Consider the following 24,776-nt stretch of genomic DNA (forward strand, 5'->3'; position numbering starts at 1 on the left):
TTACATAAATTGCAAAAAAGTGCAATAAACTACAAAAAAATTTAAAATCGTTTTTGTTTTTTTAACATATATTTCTAGTTAGAGAAATTTAAGAGGTTTATCCCTCAAAACTGTAAATACAAAAAAGTTGCACAAACTAGTTTCCCACCACAGGAAATTTATTTTAAGTGTCTTCATAGTTTTATTTTTGAGATACACCAATTTTCATATACTGCAGGAAAAACAAAAAAATATATTATAGTGCAAATTTGCAAAATAACAGCATATGCATCAAAATAAAATATTTCCAGCAGTGCAATATGAGTCCTAAGCATCCCAGAAACGACACAGAAAGTCATAAAGTCAAACATAACTTTTAAAAACACAAGTATAGGCTCATATGGCCACGATGGTAAAAAACTACATTTCCGCAATGTACGTCACTTCCGGTTTCGGGCAGTTCATGCCGGACATGCGATAGTTCACGCTGATGGACGTAGGAAGTGTTACAAACAGCTGATCGGATCGGCAAAGCGTGTTTCTGGAATATTGTGTTTTTGTTGCTGCAAGTGCTTTTTATGCAGTTTTTGCAAAGCTATATGTGGAAGGAAACTGTGACCGAGGACAAGCTGATGGCATAAGATGTGAGTACAACTCCTCCGGTTTCATATGCAAAAAAAATTATTGCGCTAGCTCACGTGGTTGCAGTGCTACGGGATTTAAAAATAGTTACGCAAAATGGAGCGTGTCCGCTCCGACCGGCTTTAAAGGGTTAATAGGTCAAAACTCTTATTCGCCTTATAGTTTCCAGTATTATTGAGCCCACAAAATGTCCTAAATACAACAGATATCCTCTTCATATTGTAGGTTGAAAAAAGCAGCTCTGGTAAAAGCTGCAAACAAATCAATTTTGAACTTTGACCATCAATATCATGGGTTATCTAACAGTTTTAACAAGAACACTGAACAAATTTAATGCCTATGAGGTACAGTTACAAAAATGGCACTAACATTAGAGCAGCCAAAAACACCACATAGACAAATTAATTGAGCTAAAACTTAATCTTACAAAATTACGGAGCAGGATCACTGACTGCTCAGGTGTTTCGTGCATGAAAGTCCTCTCTGGCATTAACAGCACAAAAACTGTGCACCAGGAGCTTCGTGGCATGGGCTTCAATCCAAAGGTGTAACGTGTTATTTGCCCTATAGAGTAGCTCACAGTTAATACTGAATAATGTTTTGTTTGAAACCCTCACCTGTATTACACATGACATTTTTGGCTTTTATTAATACTACCTAAACCCTTTTTCAGTACAGCTGGATGATACAGTAGTAGAGAGTTGCCATCCTTAATGCGAGCAGCGATCTAGTCAGTGAAAACATCAGTGTAGCCTTAAATGAGCAATTTCATATAAACTCTGTTGAACCCTTCAACAAATTAAAGAGGAAAAGGCCCAGTACTAATTTGAGTAGGTAAAGAAAGTCTATTACAAGTCTACCACAACTACTTACAGTCATCTGAGAGCAGTGTCAGGTCCAGTGGGATCTCCGAGTATAGCATTGTTGCTTGGAATACACAGTGTTTTATCACACACATCACTTTTTAGTAGAGGTGGATGGAAACACAACTAGAGCTTCAGACAACCTTAACCTGAGGTCTAATGAGTCAAAACACCAGTATGGACATGCAGAGCCTTTATTTAATTTAGCATACCATTACATGTGTGTGCTGGTGCATTGGGTGTGACTTTCTAAGCCCCTAAAACCATTTTGTTAAAGTCATTGTAACATGTTTGTTATAAATTTCTAGTCTCCATGGCTAACCCTGAAAACACAAAGTGATTTCATTAGTTTTTCTTTCTCAAACTTGACAAAAGACCAGAGTCAATTCTCTATTTTTTTAATAATAAAAAGACTTTACAACTGCAAGTCTCCACTTTTTTTCAGCCACATCCAGCCGTAACTACACCAAAAGCCTAACAGCAGGGAGCGCAAGTGACTTTGTTTGACCCCAGAGAAGAATTCGGGCCACATGAAACACAATCCGGTGATACAGCTGAGCCACTAAGTGAGAGTTAGAGAGAGACGATCAGCTGACAGTACATATCCACCTCTCACACTGACAGCACAGCAGAGGATCACATCTAATTAAATATTTTTGTTAGAGCAGATTTCCTACAACAACATTATGAAAGAAAAACTTTCTTGTCCTTGATTAACCTTGAAAACTGCGACTACGTTGTCGTTTCCAATCACACACTGGAAACATTGAGACTTTGCAGTTTAGTTCAAACATGTTCAGTATTTCACAGGTGGAGCAGACTGCCAACCTACCTGCACACGAACGCACCATCACACCTAACTTCATTCAGTTTACACTTGAAACCTCAAACAGAAAGACTGGATAACTCACGGTCAAAACTATGTGGACACCCCTGTTACATTAATTCTTGATGTCTCCCCATTTTTTAAGATGTTGTCCAGGAAGATTTTAAGCCGCCTGCAGTGATACTAAAACACAAATCTATTAGTGACATTCAGCACTGATAATAAGGTGAAAATTTCTGGCCTATGATTGGTCTTCCAGTTAATCCCACAGATGCTGGATAAATGGGGTAAACAATTTCTTTGGTTCTTTGGTGCATTGGCTTCGTATTGGGAAAACGACATGTTTAAAGTTTAAAGGGCCACTGGGCTTGCAATACGCTGGAGGATAGCTTGATGTTGTGGCACAAAAACACTGATAAAGCTGGTGTGGCTTAGCTCAAACTGTGAAAAATGGCTGTCTGGAATAGTTTTTGCTTGGGCTGCCAGCTCACATTGTTTCCACAATTGTCATATTACATCCATACCTGCATGTCTAAAACTGCAGCTTCATTTTAGCCAAGAATCTATCATTTAAATAGCTGCCAAAGACTAACTGCAGGTGAAGACCCAAGAACAGAATAATTAACGACTTAATACTGAAAAAATAATAATCAAACTATTAAAACGTATTACTTAAAAAAAATCCTTCTGTTGAAGATAAAGCTCCCGCAACCCTCATACCAGTGTACGTGCAACTAAAGAGAACTCCCTGTAAACCATTTAAATCATGAGCTTCTTTCAGCCGCACATTTTATTAAGAGCAACACATTCACTACATTCACCATGGGATCATTACAGACACGACCAAACATGTCAGGATTTCAAGGGGCACACCTTTATCTGCAGGGAGATGTTTTCCTGGGTGTGCAGAGTTTTATATCAGCAGCAGCCCGACACACACACACAGACGCACACACAGACGATGCTATGTCACAGCTCTGCAACAATGAAAAGAAAAAACTTGGCAGTAATAAACACATAAGCATCCGTCCCCATGCAAACAGATTCATGTGAAGAAACAGCCTGAAACCATGTTTTCAGAGTGTGACAGACTCTGAAATACAGCCAGAAGCAAAACCTGAAGGCAAACTGACAGATCAGGTGAAAAGGTAACGGAAACATGCAGGTCAACAGGTGAACATACGCAACCTGCAAACCTGGGCTCAGCACATTTTGACAGAACCTTTAGTAAAGGGGTGCAGACAAACCCCAGGGTTTTTATATACGTATATATTCCAGTTAGGTAATACTTCGTTTTTTCTCTTTGCCCACTTGCTAATTTGTTTCCTTTTTAATTGCTTTTCACCGTCCCTTTCACTCAGCCACTAGAAACCTTTCAGTTATATTTAGGCACAATTCATTTTTGGCTTAAGATATTCATCTTCACACAACACTAGTTGTGTTGATATATTATAACCAGGAAGGTACTGGCCCTTCTCATTAATGCTAAACCGGACCTCCTGCATAACTGAGACAGACCAGCAGCTTTGATGGAATAAAAATAACCTGTCCCAACAAACAGAACCAAAAAAGTCACTCCAATTACATTAACCCAATAATGGCAGCAAAAATGTTCTCAATTTGACTGCTTGTAAGTCACAGGACTTGTCCAAAAGCTCTAAGTGGCTGTAACTGCTCCAACGAGTCAAACAAAACAACGAAGACATAAAAGAGCAACGCAATTCACTTCTCTGGCCAGAAAAAGAAAATAAGTAAAAGCAGAGAATGGTGAGTGTTATCGTTCTGCGTCCACTAAGAGCTTCACTTGTAAACCACACACACTCAATACTGTAATCATTTACAGCCATACAAGTAAACAAATTAATAGATGTATACAGCTTAAGAAACACACCTGTGTCCATTTTAAAATAATCTACAGACGTTAATACTGCATTAAAATACACATTCAGTCTTCTTTTTACAGTAAGCATGCACGAATATATGCTACAGTATCAAATATGCAATTAGTACACAGGAACACACTCACACACACTCAAGCAATTAAAATTTAACTAGATACATATACAGTATGTATGAATGCACTTATGTTCCTCTCCACACACACGCTGCATCCACACACACACGTACACCCAGCCAGCCTGGCGCGGTATCAGAGCTCACCAGGTCGTCCAGGATGGTGACGGGGAAATCGAACATGCACATCTTGACAGGCTGAGCGAGCGCTCTGTGCAGGCTGAACAGGGATTTGGCTTCCATGCTGTGCCCTGAACGCACCGTGCAGCCAACGCTCGACTGCACGCAACCACAACAAAAACACAAATAAAACCAGAAGAAAAAATGAAAAAGGAGGAGCTCCCCAGTCTGGCTGCTCGCTTCGCAGTCCTATCACAGAGGACTGCAAAGAAATCCACCTCAAAGAAACCCCTCCACCTCCTTTTCCCCAAACACCAACAACCATCCACTCCCCTTCCTCTTCCTCTTCTCGCCTTTCTTCCCCTCCTTCTCCTCCTCACCAAGGAGCGTCTAACTGTCAGCAGCTGCTCTCTCGCCTTTCCGTCCGTCCTCTGGGGGTATTGCCCAACACCACTCAGCTGTTTTGCCACGACCGCAGTGCTCTCACATTCAGACGGAGGTGCTCGGACTCGCCACCGAACCAAAGCACACGTCTGCCCGGAAAAAATAAAACCTCGCCAAATGAAATAAAATGCAGCAAGTACACAGAGGGTCCTCCGAGTTGCTGTCTGACTCGCTTCTGCTTCATTATGCTGCAGCGATTTAATCAGGAGAGAAGGACCAGCTCTGTTTTGCTCCTGTAGTGCCAGACGGTCTGTGTGAGCCCATTAAAGATGAAGCAGGGTGACTGCTTCAGAGGCTGATGTATGAATCAGACTCTCTTCTCATTAATGTCGCTGGTAAATGTGAAGGCACGCATTCTGCTGAGTTACCAGCCCTTATTCTAAAACTTATTTTTCTTTTATGGGTTTGATGAGAGTCTAAAAGTCTGAAGATCTTTTCAACAGGATGTTAGCAAAGTCCTTTCTCTCTCTCTCTTTTTTTTGGGGTTGGATTTTAGTGTTAAATTTTATGTTTGATGGTCTCTTTGCTGTGCTCCTTCACTGCACGTGGGCAGCACTGACTTTTGCAGATATTTTCAACAATGCAATTTTAGCTTTATTGCTGCAGAATTTACATTAACTCACATTTAACTTGACTTACTGCAAATACAACCTGAAACTAAAAAACAGCATGTGTGCCTCAAACCTGCAACATGCAGTTGATGCCTCTAGTATAACAAAGACTTCATAGAAATTTATGGTAAAATGACCTAAATGTTCTCTTGACCTCAGTAAACATTTTCCTGATGGGTTTATGATCTTTGGCACTAGTCTTACTGAATGCAACAATTATTATTAGACTCAAAGATAATGATACCGCAGAATGCTTTAGGGCGTGGCCACTTTGTACTTAAAAAAACATTATTGTTGTCAAATATACAAACTGGATGTCAAATAAAAGGACAACAAAACAAACTAATCAAAATCTCCAAGCCCATAAACTGGAGTTCCTAAAATGGAAACATGAGGATGGCTCCAAAAAGTGTCCCCATGTCACGATCTAACTAAACATGTTTACCTGGTACAAAACATTGGTTTTGGCCTCTATGCAGAGTTTACCCCTTTCCAATGACTGTAGGGGAAAACTGGAGTCAGGGGCATGGACACTATTGACTGGGCCTCATTGTCCCTGAACTTGACCTCTCAACTACATTTGTGTTGTTGGTGCCTTTTGGAGCATTTTAATGTCTTTCTTGGACAGTATAAGCCATCCAAAAAATTGACTGAGTAGTTTTTTACTTAGCACTAATTAGCAGGTATTTGCGTCATTCTACTTTTATACCTGTAGAGTGTGTGGATGGAGTATGCTAGAATTAGCTGATAATTAAACTCTCCACCCTCTCCAAATATGCTCACTTCTGGCTTCATTAAACCAGCAAATGTTGAAGCTTTGAAGCCAAATTACTGAGCAGCACCATGAAAATGTCACCGATTATCACTTGAAACGAGGAGGTGTCAGACGACAGTCTGTGAATCAGCTCTATCTGACAGTGGAGGAGACACATGGGCCGATTATCTGCTCGTTTATTGATCCATGAGGTAATTACAAGCTTGTTATTGAAGCTGCGGGTTACAAACAAAAAGAAGTAAAAGTAAAGTATTCAGTTTAAACTAGAGCGGAGCGGCTGAGATAAAACAAACCTTTTCAGGACATATTCTCAGAGTGTCTTTCATGTTTTTATTTGCTGTGTGTAGGTGCAGGTTTCCCCACAGCAGCAGGATTGATTCAGAGCCCACCGGGAACCATCTCGCCTCCAGCTGGACTCCGTATTGACATTCTGATATAATATCTTTGTCGTGTTTGCAGCCTGAACCTTAAGGCTTTAATGTGCTTCTGCAAAGACTCAAAATACCTCTTGTGAAAGTCGCTGTATGTAGGTCACACGGCTGTTACCCTAAATGGCTGAAATGCTGATAGAAAGGACGCAAGTCTGCTTTGACGTGAAAAAACAGGGTTAGCGTTGTGAAGACACGTTTTGTTTCTGAAAGTCTTTCATTTTTTCTCATGCATTTTTTGTAGACCTATCACATGCATGTGATTCGGCAGATTATGGTATTCTGGTAGAAAAGATATGCTCAGCTGGCTTAGATCAACAGCACATTAAATGGTTTTATTCTTGTATTTCTGGTACAACTCAGACAGTAGTCTCCAAAGGTTTCACACCTCCTGCAGATGTTCCACAAGGATATTCTCCTGGTCCACTTTTATTCACCTACAAACTGCAGCCATTGAGCTACAGGCAGTTCTTTTTCTACACTTTAGAAAAAGAAATCAGGAGATGAACAACCAAACTTGGCGCACAGGTATATGTTAGGCCCCTGAAGGTTCTTATTTACATCAGAAATTATGATGTAATCATGGTGCCTAGCAGTCATAGCCAAGAGCCTAACGTATTATTTATATCAACAAAACTTCCGTCCATCCATTTTCTTCCACTTATTCTGGGTTTCTTCCAGGTCACAGGGGTGTATAAGTGCACATGGCACCAAGAAAACCCTAGACTGCGGGTCGATTTTCTAATCACTGGGAACGCCAGGCAGAGGCTCCCATTTCCGAGATCTTCAACTCCCACCTTCAGCAGAGCTTTAACAGCAGTCCGAGAGAGACTGGGGACACCGAGTCCAAATAAACCATGTTCAGCACCTCCATTGTTGAAGCTGCTGCACTGAGCTGCAGCCACAAGGTGCTCGGTGCCTTTCACCGTGCTAACGCCCAAACTAAATGGTTGACTCCGGTGGTGAATGGAACCATTAGGCAGAAAAAGGAGTCCTATCGGGCTTGGTTAACCTGTGGGACTTCGGAGGCAGCCGATAGGTCCTGACAGGCCAAGCGGAGCGCAGCTCGGGCAGTGGCTGGAGCAAAAATTCATGGGAGGAGTTTGGAGAGGCCACGGAAAAAGAATTTCAGACTGCTTCGAAGAGATTCTGGCAAACCATCAGGCGACACAGGAGGGAAAAGTGGTGCTCTACCTAAACTACACCGCACTGTGTATAGTGCAGGCAGAAAGAATACTTTACCACATCTGCTAAATGTATCACATCTCATGCATTTCAGAAAAATTCTAATCAGACATAAGTTTGTTCTAAACTCTGATAAGACTGAGTGCATGTTAAAATGATCCAGCCTATGGTTTATATTGTATGTTATATTCATAGTTACAAAAGTGAAACTGTTGACTCTTAAAGATATTTATGGTGGTGTTGTTTATATGGAAAAAAGCACTTGATTCTTTCTGTTACAGCGTACTGGTTTTATTTCAGTTCAGGGGTTTATTTCATTGAAGTATAAGTTTACATGTATCTGCAGTTATTCTTACACATGCTTATTTAAAACTGTGAACATGTATAATGTGTCTTTGTATTATTTGTCTGACTCTATATTATTGCACATCCTTTGTGCACAGGTCACTCTTGAAATAATAATCGCTGGTTTTGAGGAACTTGAAGAATTATAGCAGGGTCTACCTTATAGTATAAAGCATCCTTAGGCAACTGCTGTTGTGATTTGGCACTGTATAAATAAAACTGAATTGAATTGAGTAGAAAATTTGAATTGATTTAAAAAGTGCTGAATTCAATGATCCTCAACATGGAGATTTAAAAGTACAGCAGCCAGTAAAGATGAGGAACTGCCGCTGCTTTTTAAAAACACTATTAAGAAGTAAAAGAAGTAGCAAAGAAGCTGAAGGAAAAGAGAGCGAGAGGGCCTGAAACACCACTGGGAACTGCTTTCAGATGCAGAGACCGTCCCACGGATGAATACTGTAGGAGAGCGGTTGTCATGGAAACAGGGAGGCAAAGCTGGCTCTTCATAGGGCTATATAAGATAGACCCCCTCCTCCTCCTCCTCCGTCTATAGATACACAGCCAGGACAGGAAGCCAGAGTGTAACCTGCAGCTCGGCTTCCTGCGGACTCAGACAAAGACAGGACGGGCGGTGCAGGTACACGAGAAGTCAGTTCATCCGAGACACGACTACAGGGTGCAAACCTGTTATTACGGCTAAACGCTGCTTTTAGACAAATGATTACAGATTACAGAACAACAACAACAACAACAGTACTTGTTCTGACTTCTTAACACGAGACTTTCAAGGAAAGATCAAAAGAAACATGTAAACAGGAAAATATAACCTTTATGTTTGTTTGTTTCTATTCTTTGCTCAGCAGACTGAGCAAAGAATAGAAACAAACAGAAATTATCTATTGAAAACTGGCCTGTAACCTAGTTTAAATCAAGAAGATCTTTAAGACCCTGTCAAGGACAGGGTAAATCTGGTCCTTCACACTTTTTAAACTGATCTAAATATAATTTTTTGCTCCTCACAACTTTCAACAACATTAATGGTAATAATCTGCAAATTAATAAAAATGTTTTAATCTTATCTGATTTTCTCTGAGCATAAAAAGAGGTCGTATCTATTTGATATGAGATCATTTTTGTTTTGTAAACATCAAATTTGTCATTTTGATGTTCGCATCCACAATCCAGAGGGTTAGGCTTATTGTGCTGCTGACAAGAAACAGGCTTCAGAAAGTCAATGAACTGAAAAGAGAACTACAGAACAATATGTGTCTTTGAAGCTAATTTCAAAATGATGGAGATGTAAAGACAAGTTTCACTTTTATGTGCAGGCAGTTTTATAGCTGAAGGTTTGGCTAAGATTATTTTAATGACACTAAACATTCACTTTTTTCATTTTTTTTTATTAAACCAACCCTTTCATATATTTTCTGTCATGCTATACTTATTTTTATAGAGCTATTCTAGTTTATTTAAGCTATTTCGTTTTAGGCTATATTCAATATTTTGGCTGCTGGGATAAATAAACATTGTTTTAAGTTAATGAGGAGGTTTGGGCAATGTGCTCATCCTATGAGATACATAAAGGATATAGCCATCATAACATGCTTCAGAAAAAATGATTAGGTATTTTACGCTCACTCTTTCTCTGTCAGACAGAGCTGAACTGTAAAAAAGCGATCTACATACCTACCCTCACCTATAGTCACGAGCTTTCTCCTAAGGGTGGCTGGCTTCTCCCTTAGAGACAGGCTGAGGAGTTCAGTCATTTGATAGGAGTACAGACTAGAACTGCTACTCCTCCACATCAAAAGGAGCCAGTTAAGGTGGTTCGGGCATCTGACACGATGCCTCCTGGGTGAAGTGTTCTGGACACGTTCTAGCAAGAGGAGGCCCGGGCCAGATCCAGGACATGCTAGAGAGATTTTATCTCTCAGCTGGCCTGGGATGCCTGGGTGTTTCCCCGGCAAAGCTCGAGGAGAAGGCTAGGCTGGGGAGAGAGAAGGAGAGATCTGGGCTTCTATGCTTAGATAGATGAGCAGATAAGCGTGAGAAAATGGACTGATGGATAGATGGACAGGATGGTTGGAAGTTATGGAAGGCAAAAAGAATGTGTGGCAGGTGATTTCACTTAGAAAACACAAGAACCAATCAGTAATGAGAAAAAGATGTCAGGAGGTGGAAAAGGAAAGGGGTGAATCTTATGTGTTCAACTTCCTGCACAACTATGACACTGTCATATTTAGGCTGCAAAGAACTTGTAAACATATCTTCAAGGTCAAAAATTAAAATTCATTATTTTGCTTTTACGTCAGGATTTATTTGCTTTTACAAAATGTTCCATTCCACCCCTTAACTGTCACATCAGGCTTGTGAAACAGGTGGTTGTGAGTTGGCTCCATGGTAGAACTGTGATCAAATATATTCCTTTGGTTAACTAAATGTTATAAAAGTTAATTTAACTTTTTAGGGGGTAATGGTTTAGAGCTTTATGTAAATCAAACTGTACTTGAAAAGGCATTAAATATGAGTCATTTGAATGATGTCTTCCTATGATGAAGAGAGAGAGGTGCTAAAAGGAAAGCAGAACATTAGATCAGAATGACTTTAAGGTTTTCAGGCTCATGTGCAGACCGGTGCTCTGATACATATGAAATACATGAAAGGTTTAAAAAAATATTTTGTACAGTTGTGAGACAAACATTTAAGTACTTATGTAAAAGTTGGAATCGTGCAAAGGTTTTAGCATTAAAATGTACTAAAAATACTTGAACATACTCATAATGCAGAATAATATTCATAATATTATTGGATTAGAATCATTGATTCACTCCTTGGTATATAACTTAAATCTGATTGCTGGAGACAGCTTACACTGCTCATTTAATGCTTTGCAGATTTATCTATAATATAACAGCATCATATATTGGCAGGTTTATTTCTGCAGAGTGGCATGGAGTGCAAAGTACAAAACCTGCATCCAAATTATAATGGGGTAGAAGAAGAAAGTAGTATAAGGATAGGCACCGAATGCAATGGTAATCCAACCAATCACAGCTTTGAGTTCCTTTTTTGGGAGCAATCAGGCTGAAGTAACAAATAATTCTTATTCTTAATGTCAGCAGCCTGATTACACATTGAAATAAGAGTTTAAGGTTACTGAAATACCCAGTTTGTTCTTAGTCTTTTGGAAAACACAGCAGGAAGGCGACGCCGGTTGTGCAGGACAGAACGAGGATTTCACTCATAATTGTAGGGCTGTGCGATATGACCGACATAAGACATCTATCGTCCCGATAACGATATAAATTACAAAATTTTAACATTTTCTGTAAATTCTGTGAATCTCGGGCAGCTCGACTTACGTGAAGTGTTTCCAGCTGGGCGTCGAGTAGCTGGAGTCGAGTGTTTTAACCGATGCATGAAGCTATACATTTTTAGACATAAATTGTAACGGCCGCCGTTTTCTTTGTGAGTATTTATTACACGGCGTGCTGCGGGGAAAAACCTGTTCTAACGTTTGAGTCTAAGGTTTATTTTTAGGCACCTGACGCCTCTTTTTTGCTTCTCATCCATAAACTCTGCATACTTTTTCACGTGATTCAGTTTATTTTGAAAAGTCTCAACAGGATCTTGAGCTTTATTGTGAAAGGTTTATGTGGAAAATAAACAAGCGGACACGCGATGGTGTTACCGTCGTTGTTGCTAACGACAACGCATAAAAACAGGCGCTTGTCTGTCGGTAGTGTGGTTATATTAAATATAAGAGAAAGAGAGAACTTTAAGAAATGAATATAGCCACTACAGCGACCATCAAAAGTGTAAAAATAATATTGCCGTAAACAGTTTATTTTGCGACGCCACAAAACAAACGATATATCGAACAGCCCTACATAATTGTGACTTAAAGTAGATCCGTGCCAACTGTAAACTGTATGTGTGACCATGTGCACAAATAGAAAGTTGACTTTTTCTCTAAGAGTGTAGCCTTGTACACTTCAGAGCTCATCCTGCTACTTTTTTCGGCAGTCACATGATCAACAAACACCAGTGACCCAGTTCCTCTGACACATACATGCCCATGCAATAACAATCCCTCCTCTGAGTTTGACAGATGATGTGATATGCTTCATATCATGAGCTGTTTCTCTCCTTCTCCCTGCTTTACTCCTCCCATCATTCTGGTCCAAGTTCATATTAGCTTCTTCTGTCCAAAGAGGAAGGAACTGGCTTTTTAGCAGGATTTTTGAAATGAAGCCTAAAGCCAAAATGACTAAATAAGTTCAAGGAGCCTCTATGATACTTGGATGATAAACCATGGAAGTAATTCTGTAATAATTCTCATGCACTTTAAATGTCTTCAGCTGTTTTTCATGAGCAGGACAGTTTCTGGAATCTTTCTGTTGGGCTTACTTTGTTTCTTTCAGCCTCCTTCACTTGCATCAGCGTCTCTTTTGACCTCATACTAAGAGTTCCAGTGAAAAGACACCATTTACTCATTGCTGTCATGCAACAACAGTAAAGCTCATTAGTCAACGATGTCCACTTACTTTTGAACCTCAGAAAATGGGGGGTGGTGTATAAAATGCCTGCCTAACAAAGTTAATGCAATACCTTTTTACCCTCCCTGAATTAAAGCGGAAAGTCAGTACTTCCACTATGGAGGTGTATGGAGCAAAAACTACAAAAAAAGAAGTGTCACCGTTCAAAAACTCATGGCTCTAACTGTATACAGATAGGAAAGAAAATACTAAAAATATAATCTATCTATCACATATGATTCCTAAGAGCAGAGACAGGCATACAAAGAAATTTCCGGACTCTTCTGCCTGTTCTGTATCCTGAAATCATCTTGTTTCTGGCCTGCAGAGTCTCTGGATGGAAAAATTTGCCTTCACTCAGCATGAACACGCCTGCAAATGATTACAGTGTCTACACACTCAAATCTAATCCTGTCACAAACGTGGACAAATGTTGGCAGCCCTGACACAAAAATTCGAGCTGTTTGCTGACCGAACAAAAACAGAGTGGGGCAAAACAAGTGTCATCAACGAGTGGAAATGTTACACAGCTCCTGCACTTTGCAACACTATTCATACACTTTGCCCAGCAGTGCAAAAAGGCTTCTTCAGAAAAGAGATTTCAAGGACAAGCCCTTCCTCTACATAAATGAAAAAAAGGAGAAAAGAAAAGAAAAACCCCGAGGACTAAAAACTGGAGAAAAAAAGTCTGATTCTTGTCACATTCCATCAGACAAAGAAGTCCGATATGCTTGGAGTGAAGTCAAGCTCAAGAATGGAGTGGTTTGTGCAGAAAATGGAGCGACAGAGAGGCTTACAGCTTTATCTGCGATTCCTACAATAGTACAAAAAAACCAAAACTGGGAGTGCAAATAAATGTTTCAGAAGCAGATAAACATCAATAATACCAGCAGCAGGAAGCAGGATTTACATGGAGGAGACAAAGAAGAATAAGGGTGTTTACAGTAAAATCCAGGCAGTGAGAGCTGAGGGTTAAACGCAGCCTTTGAACGGAGGCGGTGGGAAGCCTCACATCCATCCTGCTCGCCTCGCAGACAAAGCTCAGCAGTGACCTTTGACACAGATTCATCGGGTTTACTTGATGATTTCTAGCATGGAAAAATTATAGAAACAACACAGTGAGGCTGTAACCCTGTCTTACAGTTATGAGCTGGGACTTTTAATAGAAAAGACAAGAAAATACCATGACAGCATCAAATCACAGCAACCTCTCCCACTAAAAGAGAGGCCTTTTCTTTTAGTTAAATCAGCGGGAAGCTGCAAAATATATTTAATCCTGATAATGAACATGACACGGCTTATTGAGACTAATTAAGATTCTGAAAACAGTGCTTCTAACTATAATTAATGGAAACACCGACACAAGTCCAAACAGGCTTGCAATCAACTTGCCCAACATATTCTTTTTAGCTAGACTTTAGGCCAAAGTTTATATCGAACTCTGGGCCTCTCTGAGCTGACTGGTTGTAACTGACTGACTTTTATACCATTATTAGAATCATAAAATATTTTTACAAAAAGTAACACAAACACCTGCATACAATTCAGATTTTCCAGCTCACGCCTTTAGACACCAGGAGAGTAAACACTGCAAAAACAAAATTAATCAACAGGAACAATTTAAGGAAACTGATTAACTTCCCACTGAGTGACTGAAAGAATTAAAATCAGACACACCTCCTCACATCTCTGACGGTAAGATGTAACATTAACGCTCTGTTTATGGAAGCAAACAAGAGGAAGTAACTCCACCAACATCCCGTCAACACCACCTCCTGCCCTCCGTTCTTGGACAGATAAGATTATGAGTTCTATTGGTTGAAGGACATTTCCTGAAGCAAGTACCAAGAGGCAACAACAAGCAGAAAACTATCACTAAAAATAACTCATACTTCAGTTTATAAGCCTAGGAGACAAACAAGCATCTGCCTACTAGTTTTAAAAACTGTTCAGTGAAATTTTTGGCCAATAATGTAACCATAGACACGTCTTTATTAGGATTTCTTATTTGCCACTTACATTTTAAGTGAATTTACTGAGGTATGTTCGGTTTTTATCCATTTTCCAACTTTAAACCTTCAATATCTAATTAATCTATTTGTCAGTTTGTTTGAAAAACTGTTAAAAAATAGGACAGTTATTTATTTATTTTTTGGTTGTTTATTTTATTTTATTTTTTTTTACTGGAGATAAACATAGTGGTGAAAAAATATTGGTTGAATTGGTATTTTATAACAATTTTATCCATCCAGGACTTCATTCAATTCATACCTAACATTGTACAATAACAATTTATTTTTCCATGTAACAAAAGTTAATGTAACAAAATAAAAAAGACAAATGGCGGCATCAGGAGCGGATGCCTGACAAACTGTTATTTTAAATGTTGGTATTGGCCAAAAAATTCCCATTACAGCACGAGGGCTTGTTTGTTTACCTGGAACAAGAGCGAACATAAATAACACCAAAAAAAAGAAAGAAAAAATACATTGGTATCGCCACGAGCTTAATAAAATATCTGCACAGAAATCACAATCAGCGCATCCCAAATATTTTATAATGAAGATTTATTTGTTCTCCCAGGCACATGGGAGGGAATAAAAAACAAGAAAACAAAGAAAAAAACATCAGATATTATTTATTAGAATTGACCTGTTTAACAAGCAGTGACTTCCTAAAATTTTATAAGATTTGTTCCATAGAACAGAGGTGAATGTAAATATTAATAAAAAAATGAAAAGAAAATGTTGGCATCACAACTAGATATACTTTGGATTATTATTTTTGCCTGTTGGTATCTGCCAGAATTTCACAATTTGGTGCATCCCTAATAGTTTATAATTAATTTGCCTCCCAGAAACAAGGGTAACCCTGAATATCAACAAAACCAAAAGGGACTGAAAAAAAATATCGGCATCAGAACCCGATATCTGTCAAAAAACATTGGTATTCATCCATGATTCCACAGTTGGTGAATCCCTAATCCTACTATAATGATTGTAAGATATGTGGTATATGTGTCTTAAGTGCCAGGTGGGCCAATCTGAACAAAACTTGGCACATATATAATATATATATCAAATATTAACATGTGTTTTTTTTTTTAAATGTTTTTATATTTTGATTTGTCCTCTACATTATGTTCACCATCCCCCTGCAAATGCAACATTACATACACCGTTTGTATTTTTTTTCCAAGTGTCAGGTTCAACATACTTAACTCATTCACTGCCATTGACGTCTATAGCCGTCAATTGCAGTGAATGAGTCAATGGGTTTAACTCATTCACTGCCAATGGCTGGCAGTGAATGAGTTAACATGGACCTAATTTAACAATAACAAAATTTTGTATCTGTGAAGAAATTCCATTTCAGTTGGGTAGGTGAGATGTTTAGAATTTTTCATACCATAATTACTGGTGACTCGAACAAATAATATAGTACAGATCTATTCTTTCCAGTCACGCAAGTGGGAATTAATAACAACAAACAAACAAACAAATAAATAAATAAATGATTGGGGGGATCAGATTTAGGTCCTAATTATTTTACAAAATGTCTTTATTGACCTAAAATTTCAAAATCGTGCAACCCTAGCTTCACAACATTGATAATGTCTTGTCGATTTAATCCCCCCAAAATCAAAAACACATTTAATTATTGTAAATGCTATGTCTTACATCTTTATATACAGTCTATGGCTTAAAGAGCAGCAGGAGAGAGAGTGGCAGAGAGAGGCAGACTTTAAGCCGGGGAGAAAGAGAGAGGGGGGGGATTATTATCATTAAAAATGTGCTGATCACCTGCATAAATTCGCCTTTACAGCCCGTTACTTCTATCAGATCACAGCTGTGGCAGGGGTGCAGCACGCGCCCCATGTAGCCTAATTACGATACGCAAATGAGCTCAGGTGTGCATTTAAATACGAACCCGCTGACTTCACGGCTCTGTGCTGATTTCTTACCTGTTTTTCCAGCATGATCATTCTCTCAGTATCATGACCTTCATGGAGTGAGTATCCATGCGAGTTCTGCTTCAGCGCTAGACACACTCCTCCTCAGCCAGCATCTCCACGGACGAGCGAGAAAAATGTAAAAAAATAAAAGGTACTAATGGCTAACTGGCGTTACCCTTTGGAGGTTAGGAGACCCCTGCGATGTTTTATCCTTGAGATAAATGTCCTTGGTGACTTCAGCATGTCTTCGCAAGAATAAAAAAAAAGGCGGGGGGGGGGGGGGCATTAAAGGAGTGTTTATTCATGGAGGAAAACACATCGGTCAGTGAGCAGGGAGGGGAAAACGGGCAGCTAACGTTAGCGTGCTAGCGTTAGCCGGCTATGATCAGATTTTTATTTGTCTCCTCGTGCCTTCATCCCAGTCACGCTCCAAAAACCGCACGGGGACGGTGTCCTCCAGCTCAGGCGCTCCCGAGCGAATCCCTGCCGCCGTTACTCGACGGCGGCATCCCAGCGGAGCGAAGAGTCCGAGCGGAGAAGGATGCGATGTGGCTCGACCAGTGAAAATGGATGATGCTGGTAGTACTGCTGCCGCTGCTGGCTGAGGGGGATTCTCCGCTTTCAGCAGGGCAGCAGGACGGTCCTCTGCTGCTGCTGCTGCTGCGATCACAGAGAAAGTCGGAAAAACGACGCTCCTGAATGCACCACACGTAGACCGACGCATCCAGGGCAAAACAGGCGCTCCTGAACACACCTCAATTCAATTCAGTGCAATTCAGTTCAATTATGTAAATATTTTGCATTTAAAACACATTTATCAATTATTTAAAATAAAACAAAACTAACAACGACGATCTAAACACAAAGCCGTGTAAAACCTATGGCACGAGGGCCGGAAATAGCCCTTTAAAGGGGCAAACTTGGCCAGTGGATGTCTGTGTTAAAACTGCAGAGAAGTCGTCAGAAGTCCAATATTATTTACTGTTCAGTTCAATTTAATTTATGTGATATCCCACATAATTCCACAGGTCTGGAAATATATATACTTAATTTATTCCAAAAGTTGAGAAAAATCCTGTCATAAAGCAGCTACAACACACACAAAAAACAAAAACATTCAGCTCAGTAAAACAAAGGTGAATGAGGAATAATGTGAATATTAGCAAAACAAAATAAAAAGACAAAAAGGTATCTCTTTGCTATTGTTATTCAGTATCAGTTTTAGATCATTTTGCATCTATTTGTGTCTGTTTTATGTTCTTTATGGTTGCTTTTACAATTTAATTATTGTTTCCATCTTTGCAGTGACTTTTAGTCTCCACTTGGTTATTTTTAGCATCTCTTTATGGCGGTTTCGCATCCTGTTGTTTTCCATGTAGTTGTAATTTGCAGGTCTTTGTAGTCCTCTGAGGTCCGTGATGATGTCATGTTTGCATCTCTTGGTTTTACATCTGTATCTGTCTCCATCTCACCCTATCCCTATTCCCAGCATCTTCTTCTGCGTGCCCTCTGCACTACACCCATGAACCTCCTCTGGGGTGTTCCTCTTTTTCTCCTGTCTTACAGCTCCACATTTAACATCATTTATCTAGTAAAGTTACCATCTTTCATCTGCACATGTCCAAACCATCTCAACCTGACCTCTCTAACTTTATCTGCTTGTTTGTTTGTTTTTGTCTCTTTACAGTTATTTTATATCTCTTTGTGGTGATTTTGCCTTTCTCTGTTCATCATTTAGCGGTTTTGCATCTATTTGATGTCTTTTTACCCCCTTGGTTCCCTTTTCATTGCACCTTTTCTCAGGTTTTGCCTTTGCGCGCCACTGGGGGCGGCACACACCCTGACAGGCTCAGCTCAGGGCGCCCAAACCCTATCCCTCGTGGTGCATTCTGGGACTTTATGTAAAGCCAACATGGCAGCCTCCTGCGCCAGAACACTCACTAAGGTCGGCTTGTCTTTTCTGGAGTCTCCAGCAGCCCGTCGGTCCGGCGCCTTCTCCTACCTGCTGGGGAATGTGGGCGCGCACGGATCCAGGAGGGCGTACGGCACCGGCGGAGCGGGGTTCCGGTCCAAACTGCTCTCCGGTGTGCGCCAAGGGGGAGGCAGGGTGCTGGGCTGCGCCTTCCTGCTGGGTGGAGGTTTGGGTTTATATCAGAGTGTGAAGCTGTCCGTCCAGCAGCACCTGGCCGAGGAGGAGAGGAAGGTCAGTGAGGTAAGTGGGTGTCTTTGATCATCACCGTCTGCCTGCAGTAAGCTCACCTGCCTGAGGTGTGTGCAGCCCGGGTCACTTGTCAGACCCCAGCGGCTGCGGACATCTGCCACTTCTTCTGAATACTGCCTTTTATTGTGTTTCTACTGGAGTAGAAACACAATAAAAGCTTTCAAAATGCGCTGTTGTTTAGTTTTAAAATTAAGTTTACAGATTTGTCTGTAACGTTTTGCTTTTACTGGATCTGCTCTGTATGAACTACAGGCGGTCTGCTTTACGGTGTGTTAGTGGCTGGAGAAATGCTGTGGATCACTGCTGTCTGTGTGTCTGCAAACGTTTCCAAACTCTGGGCCTGGATCCCCTTTATCTGTACGTGCACAGCTGTAATAGCCATCAGCAATAAACCTTTGCAGTCACTGTGCTTCACAAACGTTTGCTCTTGAAGCCTTGAGGTGTTCTTGCACATGGTTATATATATATATATATATATATATATATATATATATATATATATATTAGTGTCGCAGAATTGTGCACCTCACCCTCCTTTCTTTCCCACACACCTGCACTGAGTAGGAGACGCTCTGTATCTCATTGTACATGTGTATAGTGGTGATAAAAGGTATTCTATTCACCCACCTGCAATGTGTTGCAGGTTTAACTTAGCATTTATAAGCAGTATTATCACCTTATCAAGCACCACTAGCTTTGCATAATTCACAGTTCATAATAATCCTTATCTCATACTTGTCTCTCATGCTCCCCCTCAGTAGCTATATTCAGGTCCTGCCTCTTTAAACACCTCCTGCCCCACACCCCTTATTAAAAGCCCACTTTCTTTTGATTGGCCAGCTTCCATTAGCCTGTTGTGGAGTAGTATTAGTTCTTTCAGATCCATAGACAGTATAAAAGATGGACAGAAAAATAAGCTTGCATTCTTTTTAGCAGCCCTTTGCCAAGCTGGGGGTGGCAGCTCTTAAGTGTCCACATACTTTAGCCTCATAGCGCTCTCCTTTCCTCTGCTGCCTCCTTCCAGGCTCCAGGAGGCAGTCTGAAGCTGACCCTGTACCAGTACAAGACCTGCCCGTTTTGCAGCAAGGTGCGAGCCTTCCTGGACTACCACGGGCTGCCGTATGAGATCGTGGAGGTGAACCCGGTGATGAGGAAGGAGATTAAGTGGTCTACCTACAGAAAGGTGCCCATCCTGATGGTGGATGGTGAGGTGGTAAGACATTTGATGTCATCTTAAATCTTTGAGAGGGGGGGGCACTGTTGAGAGAACAAAGTTAAGACTTGTTATGTTTTTGTCAAACATTCAGACAGATTTTAATTTCTGGCATGCCTTCATAACCCTCACTCACCACAATTTATATATTTTATATTATTTTAAGGATATTGTCTTAAAATCCCAACACTAAGAGCAGTCTGAGGACTGGGCTTCTGGCTCACAGGAGTCACTTACTCACAGAATTTGTATGACAGAAAATAAAGAAAAGCATGTCCGCAAAAAAAAGAAGAGAAACCTTTGTCCAGTCTCTAATTAAGTACCTAAAAAATGTGCCGGTTTTTCTTGTGAAACCCTTCATGTCCTGCTCTATTTCCTTTTTTTTTAAATCTGCAGCAACTGAATGACTCGTCTGTCATCATCAGCTCGCTCAAGACCTATTTAGTCAACAAGTAAGTTGTGACTTCCTTCACTTGTTATTTCATGAGGAATTTTGTTTAGATTTTCTGTTAATCACTTCGAATAAAGCTCTGAGAAATAATTTGATAGTGTAAAATCTATAAAATCTCAGGTGGGAAACTCTGTGGTTCAAATACATCCCACCCTGATCAGAGCATTAAAACTAAAATGCAGAAAAAACTATTTTAAAAGTCTTGTTATTAAAAAATGTTATTATAATGTTATTATTGTACTTGATGTATGTGAAGTTTATTTCTATATTTTACTGAGAAAATATTAGAATTTAGAAAATATGCTGATTGTTATTCGACTAGTTAAATCCTTGGTCTTGTGTTCTGAGGGCAGGGTTTCTTATTTTGGTTTCCAAAGAAGTAACAATGCAATACATTTAAATAAACCTCACAGTTTGGATGCTTGGGTTAATATTTTAAGAAAAACATTTGTAAAATTTCTGTGGGGGGGTTAAGTGACCCACTGCAGCAAGTGTGTTGTTATTTAATACTAATTGTAAAAACATAATTTAATGTTTCATTCTTACTTCCTTTGGTGTGGAATACACTTGGATGTGATTTTTATCCAGCTCAGTGTTCTTGTCTTGAAATGGCATCAGTAAGCCAGTGTGGCCACAAGAGGAACTGCAGTTCCTCTTGTGGCCACATGAGGCTGGATCCAAAAGTGAGCACGTCACTATAGATGCCCCGTGTTAAATGGTCAAACTGTACACTAGAAATATATTGTCAAAAAATAGAGTGGATAGTTTCTCTCTTCATAACAGTTCTTAGTGGGGCTCATCCACCTGGATAAATGAGTTGGAGGCATCAAAAAATCTTTACCTTTGGGGTTTTTTTGCAGGAAGAAGAGCATGTCCGACATCCTTCGCTGCTACCCGGAGATGAAGTCGGTGAATGACAGGGGGAAGGAGGTGATCGAGTACAACAACAAGTACTGGCTGATGCTGAGCGAGGGCGAGACCGTCGCAGTTTACCCACAGAAGGAAATGCAGAAGTAAGCCAAGCCCTGTTTCTCACACGCAATTATTAGCGGACTCTTATTTTGAAAGGTAGCACGTGGGTGTAACCCAAAGACTGTGGAGCATTATTGCTCTCAGGCTTGTGATTGGTCAGCTGATATGAAGCCTCTACTTTTAGCAATGGGAGATTTCTGTTTTCATCATTCTAATGAAGATCTGTGTGATGAGCATCTGTTGGAAGGAAAAATCTTAAATCTGCATGAAAATGTGGTGGTGGTGGAGTTTTCTGCAAACTAAAGTCATGTGGTCCGCATCAGACCGCGACTCCATCTTTTCTGTGGATCGTAAATGTTTTCTGCTCTGATTTCAGAGAGGAGATGAAGTGGCGTCAGTGGGCTGACGACTGGCTCGTACACCTCATATCTCCCAACGTGTACCGAACCACCAACGAGGCCCTGGCCTCCTTCGACTATATCGTACGTGAGGGCAAGTTTGGTACTTTTGAAGGCTTCTTCGCCAAATATGTTGGCGCTGCGGCCATGTTTGTCATCTCCAAAAGGCTGAAAAGTCGGTATGTGGTGTTAGATAACAGGCTATCGCGTTTCTGGTAATTTTAAGGTTTTTGGGGACGTGAGGTATTAATTTTCACTCCTTTGACCCAACAGACACAATCTCCAGGACGACGTCAGGGAGGATCTCTACAAGGCTGTCAACGACTGGGTGGCAGCCATTGGCAAGAATAGGAAGTTCATGGGTGGAGATCAGCCCAACCTGGCAGACCTGGTGAGGAAACGCAGCTTAGGTCCAGCTCAGGCTTGGTCCAGGGTCCAACTTAGGCTTGTTACTAATTTAATGTACGTAAATTAGCCTGATTAAAGCTTCACCACAGACCGATAGAGATAGAAAGAGGTAGTTTTCAGGTCTGAAAAGTGAAGCCAGTGTTGAAGCAACTTAAACCTGTTTTCTGTAATGGTCAGCAGGTGCTTGAATAATACATCTTGTTCTGCAGATGTTTTAGAAAACACGCACTGATGGCCTCGAATACAAATTTTAGGTCTAGATTACTAATATTTTGTCCATGTGCCTGTTCGTTGTGTATCTCCAGCTGTTGATTTGCTCCACCTCACTTAAACTCGGCAGGTGTGATGCTGACGAGCTGAATAAGTGCTGTAACAAGTTTAATGTTGTGTGGATGAGCTGTTCTCATCTTATTTTGGCTAAAAGTTGGTTTCTGTTATCAGCGTTTCCCCTGCGGTGACTACTCCTGCTCCACGCTGCATGTTGGGGGCGGGGCCTACATACACGCTGATCCATGTTGGTTTGATTGACATTGTGAGGACATTCAATCCCATTATTGCCCTCTCAAGCCTCTTACCACTAAGTTAACCCTTAACATAACTTTAAAACTAAGTCTTAACCCCCAGAAGCGAGAGCTCGCCACAGTGTGTGATGTGTTTGCAGACCATCTATAAAGGACAGTTACAAAAATAACTTGGTTACACTCCCCCAGATGGAGGCGCTGCATTGGTGCCCAGTTTGTTCTACGTTTACAAAAAATGTGTGTACTTTCCTTTAAACATCTGTAGTTCAAAAGGATCATTTTCTTGCTGGTGTTCACATCAATGTGAGTGCCATCAAGAAAGTTACTCTTTGTATTTGTGCTTGTTTTAAAGCATAATGTTTATTGTTACTGTAAAAGTAACACTTTAATTACACAATTTTAGTATTTTTATTTTAGTTACTTTATGTAACAAAACCAGGCAGATAGCACTGGATGGAACACTTTACTGTGTGACTGACAACCATTAGCCAATGAGCATGTAGATCTACCTCACAATTCTAACATCCAATTTAAAAACACGACAAAATGGCTTCACTATGTCCATCCTTAGTATACAGTCCATTATATCCACTCCTTTATGACATCACAGAGATCCAAGAGCAGAAAAAACCCCTGAAATACGGCATTTCGACCAGTCCCTGAGCTTTTGGCTCACAGGGATTGCCTAATTATTTGAAACTCTGGTCATGTTTCATACAAGCAGCCACAATTTTAACAGTGAGTAAACTTTAGGAAAAAAGTTATTTTTAATCTTCAGGCTTTGCACCTGTGCTCTTCTGTTACAGTCAGTGTTTGGAGTCCTGAGGGTGATGGAGGGCCTGCAGGCGTTTGATGACATGATGGCGAACACCAAAGTGAAATATTGGTACAGACGCATGGAGAGCGCCACGCTCAACCACGAGGGTCTTAACGCTGAGCCTTATAAACACTGAACAGTAAAAGCTCCTGAAGGACGGCAACCAGAAGACGACCACCGCCAGTTCTTGTAGTGGTCACTCAACTTCCTGAACCTGTTAATTCTTGTGAGTGGGTTTTTAATTGACTCCATCATTAACAGAGCTGCTTTTGTGGATCAAATCTGCTCGTTTAAAGGTCTGTCATTTTTACTGGCCTCTAGTGGTGAAATAGACGAACTGCAACAACAATATCACTGAAACACTTGATCTTGTTTTGTTATTTTTAAGGAACAGAAAAGTCACATCTTCAGAGTACGGTTAAAGGAGAAATCTGCACATATTCATGCAGCTAGTCTTCTTCATCCACATATTTTTGAATTACTTTAGGTTTTTTCCATTCTCATTCATCAGGCAGTCTACAGTGTGGCTATGAACAAAATTAAACTGATTTCCAGGTCGAGACTGGTGTGTGAAGGAAAGACGTGATTGTTCCCTACGCTGGTTTGTCCTTTTGAACATAGGAATTTAGAAACTGGCTGTATAAATTATTTCTTGTAACACTGTTTATTTCTGAGCTAGAGTTTTACGCCTACTTATCTCACATGGGAAAATCTTGGAAATCAAAATCGTCTGTGCTCAGGACTGCAGAGTCTGAGGCTCGTTTCTGCAGCTTTGTGTGGAAAAACGGTTCATGTTCTCTGTATTTATTTCAGATGATTGTTCCTCTGATGCAGTGTCGGTCAAGCCATGACGAATCGATATGTTCTGCGACTGTTTGGGTAAAAAATGTACGAATAATCATCGAGCTGGCACCGAATGTGTTTAATATGCAATATTTCAGCCGCAGCTGAAGTAACTGTAATAAAAACGACTCCGTGTGCATAGATGTAAAAAGGTCAAATAAAAAAGGTAAACATGAAGGTTGTCTCTTTTTAAACCACATGTTGGTGC

At 40.3% G+C, this 24,776-nt stretch overlaps 2 protein-coding genes across 5 annotated transcripts in view; one reads left to right on the forward strand and one right to left on the reverse strand.

The window, feature by feature from the left end:
* The window catches only part of LOC308403855 (ral guanine nucleotide dissociation stimulator-like), a 68,656-nt gene extending 51,285 nt beyond the window's left edge, over nt 1-17,371 (reverse strand). For 2 of the 3 annotated variants that reach the window (XM_080893636.1, XM_080893634.1), the window contains exon 1: nt 4,471-4,604. In XM_080893636.1, the coding sequence (XP_080749762.1) occupies nt 4,471-4,566 (96 nt within the window). In that variant the 5' untranslated portion in view covers nt 4,567-4,604. Of the gene's footprint in view, nt 1-4,470; nt 4,605-16,733 lie in introns of those variants that run through there. The other variant, XM_080893638.1, reaches the window with a different exon arrangement.
* Nucleotides 17,372-18,465: 1,094 nt separating this feature from the next.
* On the forward strand, nt 18,466-24,721 carry ptgesl (prostaglandin E synthase 2-like). 2 transcript variants are annotated; one of them, XM_080894526.1, is made up of 7 exons: nt 18,466-18,936; nt 19,970-20,158; nt 20,555-20,610; nt 21,470-21,622; nt 21,958-22,158; nt 22,253-22,370; nt 23,715-24,721. In XM_080894526.1, exons 1-7 carry the CDS (start codon nt 18,481-18,483, stop codon nt 23,859-23,861), a joined length of 1,320 nt encoding a protein of 439 aa, XP_080750652.1. In that variant the 5' UTR covers nt 18,466-18,480; the 3' UTR covers nt 23,862-24,721. The 2 variants fall into 2 exon arrangements, with proteins under 2 accessions (XP_080750652.1, XP_080750653.1); XM_080894527.1 differs by having other exon boundaries at nt 18,466-18,927.
* The last annotated feature ends 55 nt before the right edge of the window (nt 24,722-24,776 follow it).

Source organism: Rhamphochromis sp. 'chilingali' (assembly GCF_963969265.1).
Source record: "Rhamphochromis sp. 'chilingali' genome assembly, chromosome: 10".
NCBI lineage: Eukaryota > Metazoa > Chordata > Actinopteri > Cichliformes > Cichlidae > Rhamphochromis > Rhamphochromis sp. 'chilingali'.

What these genes read in the sequence shown, in the direction of transcription:
- ptgesl (XM_080894526.1), top strand. Translation starts at nt 18,481, where the DNA reads ATGTCTTTTTACCCCCTTGGTTCCCTTTTCATTGCACCTTTTCTCAGG. An exon ending in TCCAAAAGGCTGAAAAGTCG is followed by an intron (nt 22,159 to 22,252) that starts GTATGTGGTGTT and finishes TTGACCCAACAG; the next exon opens with ACACAATCTCCAGGACGACG. An exon ending in AGCCCAACCTGGCAGACCTG is followed by an intron (nt 22,371 to 23,714) that starts GTGAGGAAACGC and finishes CTTCTGTTACAG; the next exon opens with TCAGTGTTTGGAGTCCTGAG.